General features: G+C 42.3%; 1 protein-coding gene across 3 annotated transcripts in view; it reads right to left on the bottom strand.

Annotated features, from left to right (window-relative positions):
* LOC134586648 (period circadian protein homolog 2-like) overlaps positions 1–23,232 on the bottom strand; it is an 84,944-nt gene that overhangs the window by 34,085 nt on the left and 27,627 nt on the right. For all 3 annotated transcript variants that reach the window (XM_063442336.1, XM_063442338.1, XM_063442337.1), the window contains exons 3-5: positions 8,880–8,972; positions 8,072–8,226; positions 7,606–7,727 (exon numbers count right to left, since the gene is read on the bottom strand). In XM_063442336.1, coding sequence (XP_063298406.1) covers positions 7,606–7,727; positions 8,072–8,226; positions 8,880–8,972 — 370 coding nt within the window. The remainder of the gene's footprint in view (positions 1–7,605; positions 7,728–8,071; positions 8,227–8,879; positions 8,973–23,232) is intronic.

Below are 23,232 nucleotides of genomic sequence, written 5' to 3'. Positions count from 1 at the left end.
CGGTGATCAGCCTCGCCTCGAGGTGGCCTCTACAAGCGGGAAACACAACGACATATTCAACATGGCGGGCGCCACGTGTGCAATGCATAATACAACTGCAATCCAAAACTCACCAGCGACCGGGATTGATAAGGCTTTTGCGGACTTCTGGGCAAAGCTGAACCAGGTGTTACAGGCTCCCATCACGCATAGGCCGACATATGGCACTCCACGACAGCGGCCACCGAGCGCTCAACTACCGCCAACAGGCGAGACCTCAGGCCGGCAACGTCGCAAAGCAAATCCTCCGGCCGCGAATCATGGGACAGCCCTGGTGGGTGCACATGTCCTCAAGTGGAGGGGAGGCCAGACGACGGCACCGGGACATCCAGCCACCAAGCTCACAGGCGGAGAGGCCCCAAGACTACACATTAACCCCTTAAGGACACATGACGTGTGTGACATGTCATGATTCCCTTTTATTCCAGAAGTTTGGTCCTTAAGGGGTTAAGAAACGCACCAAAGCAGCGACATCCCCCCGCTGCCATTTGGCTGAGGCTGGGACACTGCGACAGCGGGAAAAGAACCAGAGGGAACACTCACAGCCCAGTGGCACTCAGCCCAAACCACGCAGGACGACACACAGGAGGACACCACGGCTGGCTAACAGTGGGACTTTTACAGCATCGAAGGTACCGGGGGCAGCCCCTCCGTGTTGCAGGGTTAAGGCTGTGCCTGGCGACTTACTGGACCCACACAAATTGCACCACCGATCCAGCCGCGAGGCTCGAGAGGCCAACACGCATACCAAGTGCAGAGCTGGCGTCGGTTGACTCAGGACTACACAGTGGACTATAGCCACAATTCTGCCCGAGCGCTGGAGAAGACCAGACACTATAACATGAACACCCAGTTTGCCCTGTTACCATAAGTTGACCAGGTGTCTCCTTTTTGCATTCCTCTGTTCTCTTCTTTCTCCTCTTCCCAATATCCTTCTGTTCCTATCCCACTGTATGCTCCACATCTAAAGCCTGTACACCACAAGAGCACTGCTGTATTTCTGTAGATATTATCACTCAGCCTGCATTTAATGTGTTTTATAGATCCTAATGCTTCAGCTTAGAACCGATCAACGTGTGAGTTACTATAACCAGTAGTTTAAAGTTGCAGTCAGTTTTTAGCACTAGCCTGAGGTACTCACTTGAATATTTACACATGTATAATCTATGATGTCAATAGATCAGCGAATATGCACACTACGTCCAATTTAGACTTCACTTTATATTACTTATCTATGTGTATTATTGTTCTTATTTTTTATTAATCTACCAGTGAACGTTACGGGCTAGCTACATGTCAAACACACACAGGACCGCCTCACATCAGGTTCTGTAGCGGTATGTTTAATCCCTAACAAAACACAGCAAATGTGATACTCTGCCTGTTATCAAAGTTAAACGAATGTGTTACTCGTTATTAGTTTGTATCCAGCGAGGGTCAACCTGCATTACTTCTTGGCTTTAAGGCACTGAGCGTATCCTTTACCCTATTACGTAGATTTACAGGGTGAGATAATCTATCATAGTGTATCATAAAAATTAAAATTGTGCATAATGCCCACCTGTAACAATATAGGCTGGATGATTTACACTACCTTCTCATAATCTACTAATCGACCCACTATCTACTCGTAGTCCCTAAAAAAGCTATGATTCATAGATGCTACCAGCAAGTAGTCTAGTTAACACATGCATAATCTGTTTCATTTCTAGGCTCACAGCTAGTTTATCCAATGCCATAACGTGTTTTCCAACTTGGATTGTGTTCCTTTATTTCATTTGTATGTAAACTAATTGTACGCAACCCTAGTTAACCATATTATAGGAACGCTACCTTGCATAGACTAAACCTTGTCTAGATGACATGTTGGGTTCCCAGATAAACCTGTTTATTTCTTATGTTTAAAAAAAAAAAAAAAAAAAGCGCAACAAATCCTCTTTACCACTATGTCATTGCATCAACTCCTGTAAACTGTTAACTGTCATAATTGCACACTGTATCTGGCATTGCGCTTCAAAAATAAAGAATTAAAAAAAAAAAAAAAAACATAAATTTTACTTACCGTAAATTTCTTTTTCCTGAAGATTAGAGGCAGTGCTTATACCACAGGGATATCCAATCTGGAGGGAAAAAACAGGCAGGCAAATCTCCAAACATTTAAACCCTCCCCTAATTACCTCCTTTCCCATAAGTAGCAGCTCCTCCTGATCATACCCAGAAAATACATAAGCCAAATAGCTGCAAAATTACTGAGTTTATTAGAAAAAAGGGGCGGGAATGTAGCACTGCCTCTAATCTTCAGGAAAAAGAAATTTACGGTAAGTAAAATTTACGTTTTTCCCTTCAGATTAGAGGCAGTGCTTATACCACAGGGATATAATAAAGCAGATCCTGAGGGCGGGTTCATTTCACTACAGCTTGAAGCACCTTGCGCCCAAAAGCAGCATCCTCCGAGGCCAGTATGTCCAACTTGTAGTGTCTTGAGAAAGTATGGAGAGAGGACCAAGTAGCAGCCGAACAAATCTGAGAGGGAGATGCAGCTGCTCGGAGAGCCCAAGACGTCGAAACCGCTCTAGTAGAGTGGGCCTTTATAGGGCCTGGATGTTCCATGCCATTCTTGGAATAAGCCAACAGAATACAATCCTTCAGCCATCTAGCCAGAGAACTCTTCGAAACCTTCATGCCTTTCCTAGTGCCTCTGAATAGGACAAAAAGACTATTATCCTTCCTGAAGGATTCCGTAGATTTTAGGTATTGTAAAAGACATCTCTTTACGTCTAGGCAGTGAAATTTGCTTTCCAAGGCATTAGATGGATTCTGACAAAAAGTCGGTAAGACCACTTCCTGGTTGACGTTCGAAACCGAAAAAACTTTAGGTATAAAAGAAGGATCGAGCTTTAGAACCACCTTGTCCTGATGGAAAACTAAAAAAGGAAAATTCGCCCGAAGAGCTTGAATCTCACAAATTCTTTTAGCTGATGTAATAGCCACCAAAAAGACAGTTTTTAACGAAATAATCTTCAGGGAAGCTTCCTCCAATGGTTCAAAGGGCGGCTCACAAAGCGCTGAAAGAACCAAGTTAAGATCCCAGGGAGGATAGGTTTCCCTAACATAAGGCACCAAACGAGTTAGAGCTCTGAAGAACCTCGAAATCAGAATATTAGAGGCCAAGCATCTGAGGGAGAAGAAACTGATAGCAGAAACCTGCAATTTCAATGAAGCAGGTTTAAGACCTTTAGCAAATCCCATCTGAAGGAAACTTAGAATCTTCTGGATGGATGCGGAAACAGGGTTGACTTTAAATCTACAACACCACTGACAGAATATCTTCCAAATTCTAGCGTAGATCTTTGAAGTAGATTCCTTGTTAGTTGCCAACAGGATCTTTATCACTTCAGTATCCAGACCGTTGCTCTCTAGAATCTGGCGTTCAGAAACCAGGCCGTCAAATGGAATCTTCGAAGGGTCGGCAGAGGCACCATGGCGTCCTCTAGTATTTCTCTTGAAAGTGGGAGCTTCCAAAATGTGGCCCCTGGAAAATTCAGGAGAACCGAGAACCAACTTCTTCTTGGCCACCATGGAAGGATAAGGATAATACGTACACTTTCCAGTCTTACTTTTTGAAGTATTCTGGGAATAAGCACTACTGGCGGAAAGGCATAAGCCAGGTTGAACTTCCATGGAACTGACAGGGCATCTATGATATCCGGCCTGTCTGTTGGATTTAGGGATGCAAAACGTCCTGTCTTCCTGTTCATTCTGGAAGCCATCAGATCTATCTCCGGAACACCGAAGCGGTCTGTGATGAACTTGAAAGTTCTGCATGACAGGGACCAATCTGCTTGTTTCAAATGATGCCTGCTCAGGGCATCTGCCACCACATTGAATTTCCCTGAAATGTGAACTGCTGAAATTGACATCAGGTGCACTTCTGACCACAGCATGATCATTGAACAAAGGCTTTCTAACTTTGTTGATCTCGTACCTCCCTGTCTGTTCAAATATGCCACTGTCGTTCGATTGTCTGAGCGGATTTGAATATGTCGATCTTTGATAAGCATCTGAAATGCCAAGAGTGCCATCCACACGGCCTTTAATTCCCTGAAGTTCGAGGAATTTTTCATATCCTTCTCTTGCCAGGACCCCTGCTTCTTGATGTCTCCCAGATGGGCCCCCCAGCCCAGGGCAGAGGCGTCTGTCGTAATTATAGTGAAGGACTTCATCCGGAATGACAGACCCTCGTGCAGGAATCGAGAAGATGTCCACCACTGCAGACTTCTCAAAGTTAGCTTGTTGAACCTCATAAGCCCATCCAGGCCGAGTTCCTGTCGATTCCAGACTTGCAGAATGTTTCTTTGTAGAGGTCTCATGCTGGATTTTGCCCAACCGACTGCCGGGATTGAGGCTGTAAACAGACCCAGTAAGCCCATGGCTTCTCTGATTGAAAACACAATTTTTCTTCTGAGATTCCGAATTAATCGCTTGATTTTTAGTTTCTTCTCTTCTGGCAGGAATATCTTCATTGCGATAGAATCCAAAATCAGACCCAGGAACTGGATCCTTTGAACTGGCACTAGTTCCGATTTGTTGAAATTTATTAGCCAGCCATGCTTTTCTAGCGATTCTATCGCTGTCCCCAGGTCTAGCTGTAGTTGACCTTGGGACTCTGCAATCAACAGCCAGTCGTCCAAATACGGAATGACAGAGATGCCCATACCTCTTAGAAAAGCTGAAACGACTACTAGCAGCTTTGTGAATACCCTGGGTGCTGATGACAGGCCGAAAGGTAATGCTCTGAACTGGTAATGTTTGATTACTGATCGGCAGCACACAGCGAACCTTAGACTTTTGCTGGATTCTGCTATGGGCACATGAAGATAGGCATCTTTTAAATCCAGGGACGCAAACCAACTTTTTGGATGAATAAGCAGAGTAGCGGACTTTATTGTTTCCATGAGGAACTTCTTTTTGATAATCCACCTGTTTACGGCTTTTAGATCTAAAATGGGTCTGAACGAACCATCTGGCTTTGGAACCAAGAAAAGTCTTGAATAGGTGCCCCGAAAACTTTCCTTGAGAGGAACTTCTTCCACCACTCTTTTCAGTAATAGAGTCGATACTTCTCGCATCAGAGAGAGTTCCATCTCTAGAGAATGAACCTCGGAACATAGAAACATTTCCATTGGGGCTTGTGATAATTCTAGAGCGTATCCGTGTTTTATCACTGCGAGAACCCAGCGATCTGATGTTGTTCCTTTCCAGTGCTCTAGGAAGTGACTCAGCCTTCCACCCACAGGCCTGGCGTCATAACTTTTTATTTCTTCTGTCAGAAAATCTTTCCTTCTTCCTATAATCAAAGGCTTTTTTATGCTGACCCCTGAAATAGTTTCTACGAAAGGAACTTCTAAATGAGGGAAGCGACTCCGCTTTACGTCTTCTAAACTGCTTCTTAAATGATTCTGGTAAAGCTTTCCTTCCTTCCTTCATCTGTTTTAACAATTCATCCAGTTTTGAACCAAAAAGTCTTCCTGGTTCAAAGGATAGGTCACACAGTGAATTCTTAGATGCTGTATCTGCTGACCAATTTTTGAGCCAAAGCGCTCTTCTGGCGACTGTTGAAGTACCTATACTCTTGGCCGAAATTTTTAGGCTTTCTGCAGACGCATCTACCAAAAAATCAGATGCCATCCTGATATGCTTTAATAGCTTTACCGGGTCTTCCTTAGTTTCTCCCGTATAAACTTTTTCTAGTTCTTCCAACCAAAGTCTTTGGGCCTTGGCAACAGATGACCCCGTAATCAAAGCTTTAGCTTGGGCTGCAGAAGATATGAACAACTTTTTTAAGGAGGAGTCAATGCGTTTGTCCATGACATCCTTGAGCCCGCTTGTGTCTCCAATCGGTAAAGTAGTTTTCTTAGAGATTTGAGCAATAGGAACGTCCACTACAGGGACCGTATCCAGCTTACAGTCTTGTTCCGATGCTAAGGAAAAAAGAGTTTTAAAATGTCTAGACAGAAACGGCTTGTGACTAGGGAATTTCCACTCTTTTAAAATCAATTCCTTAATCTGTGGGAGAAAAGGAAACACTTTGGACTTTTTCCCTGTTTCCTCAATTCCAAAAATGCACTGCACTTCTTTAATCAATTTCCCAATTGCTTCATCTGGGAAGGCAAACTCCTCATCTGAAGAATCACCACCTGAAATTTCCTCATACTCAGAACCACTAGTTACTGAACTAGTATCAGAAGCTTCCCAAGATCTCAGTCTTTTCTTAGCATGTTTTACAACTTGCGAATCTTGGGCAACCGAGGCCTGGACTGACTGTAATGCAGCCGACTGCATATCCACAAATGTTTGCTGCATACTATGTTGCAACCAGCTGAGGAAAGTAGACATTTCTGTTCTTTTTGCTTCCTCTGAAGCTTCTTTAGAACACACTGAGCAAAGTTTCTTTTTATAACCATCTGACATAGGTTGGCTACACACAGAGCAGATTAAATGCTTGGCTTTAGATGAACATTTCCCCTTTTCAGCAACTTTATCCAAATTTTCCGGATTAGACATACTGAAAAGAGAAAACAAAAAAGGGAAAACAATCAAATTTTTCTCCTTATCGATTCAGGCTAGGACCCATTTAATTAAAACTTAATCAGTCTTACCTTAAATGGCCTGAGAGTGTGTTGGAGGGCAGGTGAGATAACACTCTTTACAACCGATCTGAGAGCTCCTGGCAAACAGAGGTTGCTGCTGGTAAATGCTCATATAAGTCCTGAAACCAAAGAGAACGCCCAGTTCAAATTTGGCGCCTGAATCAAGGTTCGCATTGCGCATGCGCATAGCGCTCCGCGACTCCCTAGTGGAACGCAACGCAACCTGTGTGTGCGTTCCACCGCAGGACTTCCCAGCCGACGCACGCCTGCGTCCTTCGTCAGACCGGCACCTGGCACGGCATTAGACGGCAACATAAAACTTGAGGGACCACGCCGTCCGGCGTGTTAAAGGCTACTTACCCGGACATGAAGGAAGCAGTGCCCCCAGAGCCTCAGCCCTTCTCACCTGCTTCCTGGAGAACCTCCTGTCTAACCTCCCCTGCCGGAGGCAGGCAAAGAACTGGGTATGATCAGGAGGAGCTGCTACTTATGGGAAAGGAGGTAATTAGGGGAGGGTTTAAATGTTTGGAGATTTGCCTGCCTGTTTTTTCCCTCCAGATTGGATATCCCTGTGGTATAAGCACTGCCTCTAATCTGAAGGGAAAAAAGATATTAGTAAGACTGATGTAGATGTTCCCATAAAATTGTTGTAACGCATCACTCTAACAGACAAGGGGAGTTCTTTTATTACTCAGGGGACTTGTCTAAATAGCATGAAGCATTAAGACATCCAAAGTCCCAACATCCATCCCCCCCCCCACCCCCTAAAAAAACCACAAACAAAAAAATCTCAGCTTCTGATAGCACACACTCAGTACTTTCCTCAAGCTATGTAAATAATAAAAAGAGTTGAAGTTAAATAAGTACAGAAGGCAAATTAATAACTTCTACAATGACAGCCACAATGAGACCTCACCATGTTGTTCTTGGTGTACTCAGAGGTGATGTTTGCTATTTCTTCCACAGTGTAGCATGACACATCAAGGCCACATGGCAGTTCCTCATTAACCATCAGCAGCTGGTAATACTCCTCATTGGCTGTGGAAAACATTGATGTCATTAACAAAACCCCACCCACGAGGAACACACCCATTCTAAGTACAGAAGAAGCTGTATAGCTAATCAGCCAGATGCAACACACTTTTTGGGTCCGCTAAGCAAAACTTGAAATGAGAATTTCAAATATCTTGAAACAAAGACTTTACAAATTCTGGACATTTGGTTGGCACGCCTGGCTATGTTTGTAATAGACATCTTCATAGAAAATAAAGATGTATGCTAGAACTGCATGGAATACATGTACTTTGTAACCTATGGTCTATAGAGCCTGCAAACTATTCTGTACATGTACGTAGAATATGGTTTAAAATAATATATTCTACCTTTGACCTGCTGGATGCAATGCAGGGCATATCGAAGTGATGCAACTGTACTTGATTTGCCTCTGGATCGCTTGTCTGGTGGGAGATACGAACGCAGCTCTTTCAGGAGTTTCATTAGATCCTTCTGGGTTTTAGCTTTAGCGGGCTGTTCACTGCTACAGATTGGAAAAAGTAGCCCGATGGTAGAGAATAGAAAAAATAAAAATAAAGATTTTGCAAAAAGTAACTCACAAACAGTGACAGAAAATAAAGATAAAAGCACTCTAGAAAGACATCAGATATTATTACATATTTTATGGTATTAGCCTTGGTCGTGGAACTTTCTCAAGTCCAAAGAATTAAACTTTTTTTTGTTTTTAATAATTAACAGCCTGCAGCCTGTCATAGAAAATAAGACAAGGTAAACTGTTTAATCAAAGCTGAGAGCAGGTTTATTTAAACATTAATAAAAGGTAATCCATAACAACAATACACACTGAAACCCTCTTTCTGTGTAAAAATTAAAGAAACACTCATGGCACCATAACCACTACAGATCGCTCAGGAGAAGTAATGGAACTTCTTGCTTTCTGACATTGGTGGTGGAGGCAGTGAACAGTGATCGGCAGGCTCCAGGTAAGGAGTCAAACTGCTCAAAAATGTTTTAACTCCTTAAAATGGGGAGGAGGGACACCAGGGCTGTAGTGTTTATGGTGCAAGGGATGTTTCTTTAAGGGGTTTAATAATATGGGCATGGATATAAAATGCAAGAGAGTTAAGGAACAAGGTTATAGAAAGAGTCACAAAACACATACAATTGGCCTCTTACCTGTACCCACTAGTAGAAGGGTTGTGTTCAGAATCTGCCATCATTAAAGAAAACGCATTGGAACTGCATTCTGGAGGTTGGAAGTCAGAGCAGCTAAATGAAATAAATTAGAAGCTTGAGTGTCCATGTTGTTTAACATACTCATGATGAAATACATAATGCAAAACAGACATGGCAAAGACTTTAAAAGTGACGGTGGTGCTAAAAAACCTTTATGGTTATGGCACCATAACCACTACAGAACATGGTATGAGTTATAATGCCAATGCCCTGGCATACCCAAAATGTCAGCAGTCAAACCATTTGTCAGTGGCTTGCCTTCTTACCTGGGGTCCACAAAGGCTGGTCATTGCATCTCCTCCACCCGCATAGAGTGATAACTTCCTCCTAGGAGTTGGTTTTCCTGACAAATACTGCAGGGACATCTCATTGGGTGTGAGCATCACTTGATTGCCCTCCGATAACGAGCCCAGCCCTATACAGCCAGACTTCACTCAGGTAGAGAACTTCCAACTCTCAGTGGCACGGAATGGCACGGGGGAGGCTCCAGGTATGAAGTCAAACCGTTCGCAAACAGTGTGACAATATACACCGGTAGGGAGTGGGCATGTCAGGGCACTCCTACTACAAATGTCTCTCTATTTCATAAACTGTATTTAAGTACAAATCTCTTCATCCACTCACATAAACCAGAAAACCTCCAAAAATACACAGATCCTCCAATCTTTCATAAGCTGAATTCAGAGGCATAGTTTCAATATCTGTAATGGCCCCTTTCTAGTTTATAGTATTTAAAAAAAAAAAAAAAAAAATGTATTCTTTATTTGTGAATAAAGCGGACAGGTGGAGAGACAGACTTCGCGCAAAACATGCAGCAAAACAAGGTTTAACAGAGTAAGGTATAAAGCAATCCAACATTGTGCATAGAGTTAACCTTCAATTGGATAAAATTCTGTGTTGCTCGCAGGCAACTTAATTTGCGTCCAAGTGTACTGCGGTCGTCCCCTCCCCCTGATCCCCATTTCACTTTGTATCATTGTATAGGGTTTTTTTGTTTTGTTTTTTAAACCATTCTATTCACCGAGTAGGCCATAGGAAGTGGATAGTGTAAGAGAAATAATATATTAAGAGTGATGTCAACATCTCTTGTCCCAATAACGGACCTCTGCGCAGCCATTTCTGTAGGATTAAATAGGAAAGTGCTTGCCTACAGGTGTCAGTTAAAACATAACATTTAATAAATTCGTTTAAATGCTTGCCTTGAAAATCAGCAAATAAACCAAAAAATATTATTACATTCTAAAACTATTAATAGTGTAGAGCAAAGGACGAAATGAAAAATGTATAAAGAAAATTTTAAAAAAGGACTAATGTAGAATAATATTAATTATTTCTGAGATTACAGCATGAGTCCAAGTGTAAGTAATTAGTAAGTAATTCGTAGTGTAAATTTAGAAATGCCAGTGAAAATGAAGCTGGCAATTCTAAAAGACACAAAGTATCAATAGAGTAAAATATAACCACTAACTATAGTTTCGTATACTATTGTATCAGTTTCCCTTGAAGGGAACCATCAGTGTAACTGTGCTAGGTTACTTGTCAGATACAAAATTGGATTGTTCAATGCATGACTCTTTTCCCAAATAGTGCTGTTCACCGATCATCCTGATCAACCTAATCTGTATATAAAAAAAAAAAAAACCTGTCTGCTAGTCTAAGGTAAGCACTAGTTTGGGAATAAGAAAGTCATGCAAATGCCCTGCCTATCTCTCTTGCAGAGGACATAATGTCTAAGATCTAATTAAAAAATACAAATGTCTTAAAGTAATCATGATAGAGTATAGTGCAGTGCAGAGCCCTGACGTGTTTTGCCTGTAAGGCGGCTCTTCAGGTACCTTACAGGCGAAACACGCGTCGGGACTCTAGGTCCACCCACCGCCTTTCCTCAGGGGGGTATGCCATAGAGCTATATGTGTTGGTTGTGTTGCCAAGTAAAAATTTAGTTGGGGAAGCCCCAGGCCACCTGCTGTTTCAGGTCTACACAGAATGTTGCAAGCAGCTCTGTGTATACTATTTTGCCAGACAAATTTGTCTATGGCTGTCTGTAGTGGGGCTAGGTCCGGTTTTGAAACGAGGATAGGCACTGCTTGGAACAAAAATAAGATTCTGAGGAGGATATTCATTTTGATCAAGTGAATTCAACGAATCCACGAAATGGGGTTGTCTGTCCACTTTTCTAAATCAGCCATGAGCGATTTCGTTGCAAACGACTAATTAAGTTGATATAAGCGTGTCGGACCTAGTGGTGGGCGGTGCGGGAGGCCGCAAACCGGTCCAGACCGTGGTCCGGGCTCTTCTTGGAGAGCTTCGGAGCCGCTCTCTTATCCATGGAGTTGGATGGGCCAGTGAGATTACTGGTTTGACTGAAATAAGTACTAATATTAGCGGTTGACTATGAGGTTTCGAAGGAGCTCTACTGGGACACGTCCAGCTTGCTCCCCGGTCATACCATGCCCCCCCAGTTTATAGTATATGGACAATGAAGCCACTTAAATTATAACAAAATTGTTTCTAAAATGTAACATTTAATCATTTCTAAATGATTTTAATTTTAATTACCTGTGCATGAAAAAAAAGGGAAGTGTCCCAATGTTTCATTCTTGAGCCCGTTCTCTTTACTTTACCATATGACTAATGATCGCCCCATAGCTCGTACACTTAAGAAAACTAACAGTTTGAGAGTGTTCTTCAGATGCAACAAAAATGAGGGATGAAAATAAGTGATTAGAATACAGTTTGGAAGAATTCACAAAATGTATCTTAACCAAACATCCACCAAGTAACGATCAAAATGTATAATTTCATTCAAATAGAATGTGAATTTCTGTGGCTAAGCCTTGACTTCTCCTGCACTTCATATTGATAATCGCCTAAACTTTAGGCTAAAATACATACTTTGTTCAAAAAGAAATCCTGTTTAAATCCAGTGGGATTTAGAGGATAGTATCAGAGTTACTAATGTCTCTCACAGAATACAGAGATGTAGCGCATGCATTTGTAGTACTCCACACTGTGGAGGATAATTCTACAATATCCGACAGTGTGATTACAGTATCCAACATCAGCCTTGATTTAATATCATGGGATAAGCTTTCCAAATGGTTTCAAATTAAGATAGAGATATATATATAAATCTATTTTTTTATATTTGGTTTAAAGTATAAAAAAACATCCTTGCTAGTTGTTTGTTTTGAAAATAAGGGCAACAAGTAACATTAGTGTAGCAGATGGTTAGAGTGATAGTGTAGGAGTGTTTGTATAAATAGTTTATTGGTATTTTTCTACTGAAAGTTTCATAGGACATCCAAGTGTAGACTTTATACTGCAGTTTCTATACTTGCGGCATATTAAGTAGGTCACTGTGCCACACATGGCTTACCAACTGGTACCAAACCAAAGAAGAACACAATGATAGGAATGTTACTAAAACCTTTTAAATTATTAATTTTAACATTACAAAAATAAATAGATTGCTACCACCAATCTGATTTTCCTCCATTTATTCCGCGTTTAATTTTTTTTTTTTACATTTCAATTGCAAATCTAAAAAGACTACGCTGGAGTTTGGTTAGATGGCAAGTTTGTAAAAAAAGACCAGTACAATAACTATAAAAAAAATGTACACACCCCCACTCTTCATTGCAGCAAATAAATATTTAAACCAATAAATTAAAATCAACCTTCATCTGTGCTGTCAGTTTACTGGGAGATCTGGAAAGTAATTCTACAGTAGGTATGAAATCAGTTAGCCCAAATGGTGGAACATATGGAAAGTCAGATCTGGTATATCTGCTTTAAAGGAATACTAAGGCTCCTCTAAATATAGTAAAATCTTACCATTTTTCCAGTCTGCTGCTGCTGGATTGGTCCCTAAACTGCCTCCTACGCTGACATCATCAGAAGTGATGATCTGAGCCAAACACAATGCTTTCCTATAGGAAAGCATTGGATTGGTTGAGTGTGTCAAAGAGGCAAAGAGGCAGAGCCAGCAAAAGCCAAACACAGTCCTGACCAATCAGCATCTCCTCATTGAATCAATGCATCTCTATGAGGAAAGTTGAGTGTCTGCATTCAGAGTGTGGAGACACTGAAGGTCAGTGCTACACAGTCTGTAACACTGCCCCAGGAAGCACCTCTAGCAAACATCTGAAGAGTGGCCAGTGGAGGTGCCCCTACGCAGTAATGTAAACACTGCATTTTCTCAGAAAATGCAGTGTTTACTGCAAAAAGCCTGAAGGGACTGATGATACTCACGAGAACAACTACATTAAGCTCCCTTACATTACTGGAATTTTAATATCTAGTAGAAGATCACTTTATGGATGATTCATGGAATCTTCACAGTTGTTAAGTATTTCTGTGCACCCACCAGTAGAGAGGTGGGGGGTGACAAATCATTTTCTCAAATGAGACAGTTTATGTGTTATGTATTTTATTTTTACGTTTTTAAATTATCTAATTCCGTCAACAATCCTGACATGCCAAACTACACATAAGGATTGCTGCTAAGCAACCAACGGGGCAGCCACCGTGTGACTAAAATACTGTCAATGTAACGGCTTGAACAGGATTATTATGGAAAGTTATATTTATGACGCATTAGTGACAGTGAAGGTATGGTTTTCAGTGACCTTCTGAATGAATATCCAGCCATATGTATGGTAAAATATGCAGGCTAAACAGTTGTATCATTGTTTTGACTTGCGGTGCCTTGGAAAATATATTGAAATATTCGTGCCTTAAACCAAAAAAGTTTGGGAACCACTACTATAGCAGATTAATCTAATCTTTTCAGAGTTTGTTTGATAAACAGAAATAAGCATGCCTCCCATGCCTATAGTGTCAGGTATACAATTGTGTATTTCTGACACGATAGCTGTAAAAACACATTTTAGGTGACCGCCACCTGTTAGAATAAGTAAATGACTAAATGTACTATTCTATTATTTTAAGTTATTTTACTCATCTTTAGTCCAGTGCTGCACATGTTTCGAAGCGCAGGCTCAGCCTCCTTGGCTGAAATCAAAGTTGACACTCAGCCAATCCAAGAGGCTACTGCACATCTTTGGCAAAAAGTCAAGCTGCACCAATCAGCATCTCCTCATTCAGATGCATTGAACCAATGCAACTCTATGAGGAACTTTCATAACCTCCACTCAGAGCGTAAAGATGCTGATGTGCAGCAATGATCCAGGTAGCACCTCTAGTGCCCATCTGAGTGACTGCCACTGGAGGTGTTCCAAGGCAAAAATTTAAATGCTGCATTTTTTCTGAAAGGCTGTGTTTACATTCAAAAGCCTGCAGAGACAGGCTGTAGACAGCATAACTAATACATTAAGCTGTAGCTGTTCTGGAGACTAATGTCCCTTTAGGATACAAAGTCCCTATTTTGGGCCCAAATCCCTCTGTCCCTAATGTCTTTTTTTATGAGTCTCATACTGCTTGTGTGTCTCAGTGTATAACAGAGCTCCAATATTAACCGCTTAAGGACTGAGCCAACGTATAAGTTGTGATCAAAATGTAAAAAAAAACAAAAAAAAAAACAAAAAAAAAAACTGGAATTTGTGCTATATGTCTGTTCAACCATAATGCAACTCTTTCATATTAAATGCACCCACACTTATTACACTGAAGAAAATTATAAAACACATTGCATTTATAATTTTGTTCAGTGTATAGATCATTTTGTTCAAGAGAAATATGGCTTTCATGTCCCATCCAATATATATATATTAAACATAATTTAATATGAATAAAATATAAATAAATGTGAGAAATTAAGAAATATTATTTTAGTTCTGCTTGGCATTTTAACTGTGACTGTCATAATACGGTTAGCTGTTACTGCAATAAAGTACACATATTTGTATCCAGCAATGTTTGAAAAGTAAAACAGTACCCCAAATGTACAGGTTTTGTGATGTTTTGGAAAGTTGCAGGGTCAAATATAGCAGGTGAAATGTTTCAGTATATAAACATTGAAATTTGCAAGATTGGTTATTTTGCCTTTGAGACCATATGGTAGCCCAGGAATGAAAATGTCCCCCTATGATGGCATACCATTTGCAAAAGAAGACAACCAAATGTAATACAAATGGGGTATGTCCAGACTTTTTTAGTAGCCACGTAGTCACAAACACTGGCCAAAGTTAGCGTTCATATTTGTTTTTGTGTGAAAAATGCAAAAAACTAAATTGAACGCTAATTTTAAAAATAAAGGGAACACTTAAACAACACAATGTAACTCCAAGTCAATCACACTTCTGTGAAATCAAACTGTCCACTTAGGAAGTAACACTGAGTGGCAATCAATTTCACATGCTGTTGTGCAAATGGGATAGACAACAGGTGGAAATTCTAGGCAATTAGCAAGACACCCTCAATAAAGGAGTGGTTCTGCAGGTGGTAACCACAGACCACTTCTCAGTTCCTATGTTTCCTGGCTGATGTTTTGGTCACTTTTGAATGCTGGCGGTGCTTTCACACTAGTGGTAGCATGAGACGGAGTCTACAACCCACACAAGTGGCTCAGGTAGTGCGGCTCATCCAGACCTCCATGGGTTGAAAAATTAGATTTTTAATTTTTGTGTGATTTTGTTGTCAGCACATTCAACTATGTAAAGAACAAAGTATTTCAGAAGAATATTTAATTCATTCAGATCTAGGATGTTTTATTTTTTTGAGCAGTGTGTGTATATATATATATATATCTATATATATATATATCTCTATATATATCCAACGTCATTCTACATGTATTTTAATATTACATATATTAATATTAAAATACACTTAGAATATTATTTTATGTAAGTGTATGTGCATATAAAAGTACTTTTTTGCAGGCTTTAGGGGGACAGCCTCAGAGCTCAGGCAGACCCCCTGCAGGCACTGCATAAGCCGGCTATTCCGGCCATGTGATCACAAGGAAGTGAGGGCCAGGTGGGCCAGAGTGTGTCTGTCTGAGCTCCCAGGCAGACCCCAGGTTTGCGACCGCCGTTGGGGGAACGGTATGGACCCGGTGAGTACAATGGACGGCGGGGACGTTCTATGCCGCCCACTGGCGTTTAGAGCCACCCCACAAAGGACGGCATAAAAAGCCCGCCGTCCTTAAGGTGTTAAACTACAATAAATATGTGTTTAGAAACCAGTCTGTGTACATAAGATACATTGTTCATGTTACAGGTTACATTACATTTTAGTTGCATTAATTGTTATTAGTAAGTTTCTACAATTGTACACTAGAAAAAGGCAAGTCATGACTATGCCAGAAATAGACATTTTCCAGCTCATTATTACTGTCTAGAATGTTCAATTATACAGAGATACTCATTTTTAAAATAGTGAAATAGATGAGGTGAATGAAATATTTGTATGTGGGTGTAACCTAGGAAACCAACGCAACAATGCCATTTAGATCGTGTTGCGACACATGACTGAAAAATAAAGAGACAAAATAATATATACCCCCCCCCCCCAAAAAAAAAAATTGTACCCAAGCAAAATATATTGATATAAATATATTGATATAATGATATTTTAACAGCATATTTAAGCGGAACAAAACAAATTGTAAAACAGATGGAACATCCAGAAAGAATTATCTTAAAAGTCTACATATTTAAATCAGGCGGTCCTCAAACATTAAAAGAACATTAGGAACGGACATCTGTAGGATTTGGTTCTAAACACCAGGTCATGTATAAACAGTCTATTTAATATCTTATGGACAACGGGCCGTACGTCAGGTGTCTGTCACCTATTCATGAGAATAAAACCGTGGAACAATATTAACAGGGTTATTTACCAAAGTGAGGATTGTTGGGAATTGAAAAATAATTCAAAGACAATTTCATATTTATAGTCAAAGCAGTTTAAAGGGTTACTCCAACCGCAATGACCACTTCTGATTTTAGAAGTGGTCGTGGTGGTAGGGATCTGTATGTGCAATATTTCTGCTTGAAACTCTGCAAATTTGGAGATATTTGCTCTTGTGTGCTGGGGGCTAGTTTTATTGCCAGAACATGTGATTAAGGCAGCCTGGCTGCCTAAATTCAATGCTATGCAATAATTACGTCTGTTGCCACCTCACACTGAGCGGTGAAAACAGCCAAACACTTCTCTATGAGCTGCACCCTAATAATGCATGTTCCGGTGAGTATAGCCCTCTTAGTTTTATATATTTATATTTGGGAGTTCAGGCCAACTACCCAGTGTTGCACCCCTCCCTGTCACAGGAGCCTCAGTCCAGGGCTCTATTTAACCATGCAAAGAATGCCAGGAGGAAGCATTTCCCAAGTAAGTGAATTGGGCTCAAGAGCAAGCATTAGATTGCTAGAGTAGGACCTGCCAAGAATGGGGAACATTGACGTTGTGACAGGCAGTATGAATATATACTGGAACCAAACCCCCATTATTTTGTTGCCTAGGTGAGTTTTTATAAGTCCATTACATTCTGAGACTTGAAATTGCGGTTTAGTTAATGAGTGAGTGTTGAATGAATTGGCTGCAGCAGTACCCTATAATGTATGCATGTTCAGGTGAGTGCAGCCCTCTTGGTTTCATTTTAGGGAAGATTGGAACACAAACCCATCACTATGCTGAGTAGTATCTTGTCCAGAACCCTGCGTCATTTTCTGCCAGTAAAGCAGCATAATAGCCCACTAATGTCTCTAAATTTAAAACAATTCTGGGGAATCACAATGTTAACAGGAATCATAAAGAAGCCTATTTGCTTGTATTTGACAAAGGATCCTATCTGCTATACCCCTATTTTTTCCAAACAATGAAAAGACACAAATCGGAAACAATACAGCATTTTTTTTTTTTTTAACGCACACATACAATATGTTGGAAGGCAGGGCCTGTATTTGTGGGAGGGGCTATAGACCTTCATAAGGGACTCCCCCCTTCCCTCACTTACCTTCGTTGGTCTAGACGAACAGCCTGTTACCCGCAGGCCTCCGTTGTTCCGACTTCCTGGTGAATTTCGTCATTTCCGGCGAGACGCGTCGCCCTCTTCTGACGTCACGCGCCGACTTCCGTCCGCTCCACCGGCTCCCATTCCGGCTCGAACGGCTGTTTTTTGCCCTCCTCGCCACCCGGTCCGGTGCGGTAAGCAGAGCTCCCACACAGGCACACATAACAGAGACTCCATTACCACGTAGGAGTCTCTGTTTTCCGGCCACAGGGGGAGTCTTGGAGCAGGGGAGGGAGGGGGGAGGGAAGGAACTCTCATTTCCATAGACCCCTACAAGGGGCCCGGTTCCCCCCCGACCACATAAGGGGGTATGCCCCCCTTAAAGGGCACGTACTGCTACTGGTTGACCCTTAGTTCAACCAACTACCACCATTTCGTTTAGACATTTATAAGCTATTTCAGTAGGTTTAGCCCCTTAAGGACCAAACTTCTGGAATAAAAGGGAATCATGACATGTCACACATGTCATGTGTCCTTAAGGGGTTAAACTGGTATAAACTGGTATATTAAACTGGTATATGTATGTGAAATATGCATTTCTGGGGGAATGTTTAAACTGGTGTGTATATATATATATATATATATATATAGATGAAATATTAGTATTTAACTTACATTAAGTAATTTATATAAGCCATCTGTTTTACACATATACTAATAAATAGGATGCTGGTTAAAAATTAAACTTTACACTGCTTAAATGTGAATGTATGATCTGCTTGTTATATATAATACACATCATATATGGTTACTTATTACAGGTTAAAGATATGTTGAGTGTTATTCTGCAAATATAACAAACGCTAAGTCTTAACATGCATTTTGTACGTTTGAGGGGGGACGATATTTCGCTGCAATCCTCCCCAGAACTCTTACTACGCCTATGTTATATATATATATCTATATATCTATATATCTATATATCTATATCTATATCTATATCTATATCTATCTCTTCCACATGAGAGTACATTCTCTTAACATTCTCATACCCCCAGGAATCCGCATACCCTCGGACGGTCCACCTAAGCTAAACCCCCCCTACTCAAGAGACACCCGAATTCTCTTACACAGAACCGGTTGCTCAATTTTCTGCAGGTATGTTGTTCACACGTTTTTTTTTTTCCTACAAGGCCACGGTAGTTAATTCCCTGCCCCTTAGTTCATAGAGGTCCGCGAGGCCAACTCCCATCCTCCACTTCGAGGTACGTTACGCCCCTCGGGCCAAATCATAGCTAGCCGCCTCGCAATTATATAGAGAGGGCGACACCTGTCACTACCAACCCCCCCCCCCCCACTTTTCCATCCCTATCTTACCCTTGGAGAGGCAACATCCTGTTTCACTGGGCAGGTTACCATACCCCTCGCGCCAACTCATAGATAGAGCCTCTCTAGCCACTTGGCACTATCAGGGCCTCACCTGCCACGAAACCTAGTTTTAATTTTTCGCCATCTGGCACTAGCTAGCTACCGGCTATTCCTCAACAAACCACCAACAATACCTGTTATTACTTTCAGTATGTCCCTGCTCCCAGATGATGGTGATGATATGTCAGTCCCTAGCACCCCGGCTAGGTCACTTACCCCGACACGTAAGGACGACATAGGAAGTCCCTCGTCCATCAGATCGTGGACTATCCCTCACATCACGGCGGAGTTGCGCAAACGCAGTATCCCTTTCCCGGCCACGGCCAGGAAAGCAGAACTGTTCAAACTGCTTAGAACAAACACCCTTAGTACGGACGCGGGGGAAGGCACTAGTAGCTCCCAAGACCCGACCCTCCATGCTATGGTTGCCTCCCTAATTTCTTCTATGGGGAAGGTCAACGACAGACTGGAAAGGCTGGAAGCACGCAGCTCCACCATAGAGCCACCGGTGCCTCTCGTTGTAGCAGCCCCGGTCATACCCACAGAAATAGCGGGTAATCCTATACCTAACAAAGCAGCAGCACACGTTATTAACCCTGCCCACATGGTTCCGGCTAATCTTAAAAAAAGACATCCTGGAGGGCAAGGACGTTAACTTGGTCTCGTTGCTCATTGCCTCCCAGGATGTAGTGGAAAACCGCTCTTACGACTACGGGGACATCTCTGTTGTTCTAAAAGCCAGAGACCCCAGACTCAGTAAGAAGTTGACCATTCCCGATTTTGTCCTGTCTTTTGGTATCTTTAGGGATATCCTGTGCACAGTCCATCCGCATAGGAGAGAGGAACTGGACTTATATATGCATAAGCTGGTGGACCTGGGTAGCAAATATGGTGGTTACACTTTTTACGACTACCACAAGTCTTTTTCGTCTAAAGTGTCAGCCACATTGTCCCAGTATGGCATCCAGATGGATTGGAGCCAACTGGACAATGAACTGTTCCTTAGGCACTTTGCGGGGCTCAGGACACCAGCTTGTGCCATATGCACGTCACCCGCTCACTCAGCCTATTTGTGCCCTCTCTGCCCGGACAGCGCTCCCAGCACGTCCGTACAGCACCCCTTTAAAACTGAGAAACAGACCAGAGGCAAATTGGGTCGTCCGGTAGTGTACTTAGGCAAGTCACAAATTTGCAACAACTTTAATGAAGGCTCCTGTGGTTACAGCGCTTGCCGCTTATTACACGTGTGCTCACACTGTTTTGGGGCACACGCGAAGTCCATGTGCACAAATAAAATGTATCAGAAACCTTATTTGTCTCCAGTGAACGTTCCTGTATTTGAACACATGCTGTCCTCTCACCCCTCTAAACACCTGGTGGAATTTTTATGCACAGGTCTCACCCACGGGTTTCACACAGGGCTTATTTACATGCCAACAGGGGTGTTAGAATGTCACAATTTACAGTCAGCCACTAATAACCCTACGGCAGTCACTAACTTGCTACAATTGGAAGTGGACCAGGGATTTGTCATTGGGCCTTTTGGTAATCCCCCCTACTCCAGCTGGAGAACTAACCCTATCGGGCTGGTCTCAAGTAAAAATTCAGATAAACAAAGGCTCATCATTGACCTATCTGCACCTCACTCTTCAGCCATCCCCAGCCTAAATTCACTGATTCCTTCTGAGGAGTTTTCATTACAGTACTCCACTATTGACCACGCTATTTCAGCTATCAGGTCAGCAGGGGTGGGGGCCTGGCTTAGCAAGACTGATATAGTCAATGCTTTTAAACTGTTACCTATACACCCCTCATTATGGCACCTGCCTGGAGTTAAGTGGCAAGAAGCCTACTACTTCTTCACAAAACTCACGTTTGGGGCCAAGAGTAGTCCAAGGATCTTTGACACATTCGCAGAAGCTTTGTGTTGGCTCCTCCTTAATACCTGTAGGTGCCAAAATGTGATACACTATCTGGATGATTTCCTGTTCATCGAAGCCAATACCAACCCCCCGTGTAGCCTAGACAAAGCTGTCAAACTATTCACCGCACTCGGGGTCCCCGTATCACCCACCAAAACTGAAGGTCCAGACACAGCCATCAATTTTCTAGGTATTCTGCTGGATTCAGCAACGATGATGGCCAGCCTCCCTAGTACAAAGATTGATAATATCCTACATGACATTAACCACTACATGCACAGAGGGTCATGCAACCGTAAGGAACTTCAATCACTGTTAGGCTCACTGAATTTCGCCATGCGCATAATCCCCCAGGGCAGGTCTTTCATTTCCAGGCTCCTCGCCCTGTTCCCCACCTTCGCCAACGACTATGCCCGCATATCCTTGGACTGCCCTGCGACTGCCGACCTTCAGATGTGGTACAAATTCCTCTCTGACTGGAATGGTAGGAGCATGTTCCTTCCACAGCTGGATTCTCAGTCACCTGTCATTTGGACAGACGCAGCATCATCCGCAGGATATGCGGCCATTTTTGGCACAAATTGGCTCTGGGGGACGTGGCCAACAGAAACACAGGGTATTGAGGGGTTTCACACTAACTCGGCCCTCTTTGAGGTATACCCAATAGTTGCCGCTGCTGTCACTTGGTGTAGGTTGTGGGAAGGTCAGTCAGTACGCCGTTTCTCTGATAACATGGCAATATGCCACATTATCAACAAAGGCCGCTCTTCCTCTTTGATAATTATGAACTTCATTAGGAAACTGACATGGCTGGCAGCTACCCATCACTTCCAAATTGTATGCTCTCATGTTCCTGGCAGAGACAATACGGCAGCTGACCAGCTATCTCGCTTTCAATTTCAGGCTTTCAGACGGTCCCTACCCTCAGCAGCTCGCTTGGCAACCCCAGCTCCAATCTTCCAAGACCTTGTCATGGAGTAGATGTACTACTTCAGCACAGCCTCACAAATTAGCTTTGTCCACTAGCACTCAACACTCATATCATAGAGCATTCCACCTGTATAAACGTTTCATGTCTGACCATCACCTAACCAACTGGTTCGAGGTATCGTCACTAATGGCTTTTGCATCCTTTTGCCACCTTAAGTTAAAATTCTCACACAACACCATTAAGCTTTACCTCACGGGGATACAACACCACATGTACTACTCCTTTCCTAACCACAAAGGGTTCTTAACCTCATACCCCATCCGCACATTACTGAAGGGTATAGCAAAGGCAGACGGTCCATCAACACTCAAAAGATTGGCTATTGACATAGAGATGTTCAAATCATTGTCCAACCTACTCGATCAGGCACCATTTGAACCCAATACAAATACGGTTATTAAAACCGCCATGTATCTGGCCTTTTATGGGTTTCTCAGACCACGAGAATTCACCGTTAGTGGCCAACTACATAGCCAAGGGTGCCTCCTCACGTCACATCTCACGAAACACACAGACTACTACGTCCTGTCTCTACCTAAGACTAAGACAAGTCAGAGGGGGGAACCAGTTCACATAAACTACTACCCCACGGGTAACAGTTGGTGCCCAGTAAAAGCACTAGACGTTTTCGTAGCCACGCAATCATCACAACCAGCAAAACCTCTACTAATGTTGCACGGTATCATCCTCACCACGGCAAAGATCATGCTCTACGTTCGAATGCTTATCACCCGGCTTGGTCTGAACCCTAGTAGCTACTCGGGGCACTCCTTCAGAATCGGAGCAGCCTCCACAGCCTCTAGCCAAAACGTTCCCGTTCATGTCATTAAAACACTGGGTCGGTGGAAGTCCTCAGCTTACGCCACCTACATCCCACACCCAATCCAAGAACTTAGGAAGGCTTTCATTAAAATGTCTTCCTAATTAATGTGTATGTATTTGATGTTTTATGTTTACCGAATAAATGGTTATCTTGCTTTATCTTTTTGCCCACTTTATTTAGCGGCCTACAGCATACATCGGTTTCGGCAC

The sequence above is a fragment of the Pelobates fuscus genome, chromosome 2, assembly GCF_036172605.1.
Source record: "Pelobates fuscus isolate aPelFus1 chromosome 2, aPelFus1.pri, whole genome shotgun sequence".
Classification (NCBI taxonomy): Eukaryota; Metazoa; Chordata; class Amphibia; order Anura; family Pelobatidae; genus Pelobates; species Pelobates fuscus.
This window is presented reverse-complemented; position numbering and strand designations above follow the sequence as displayed.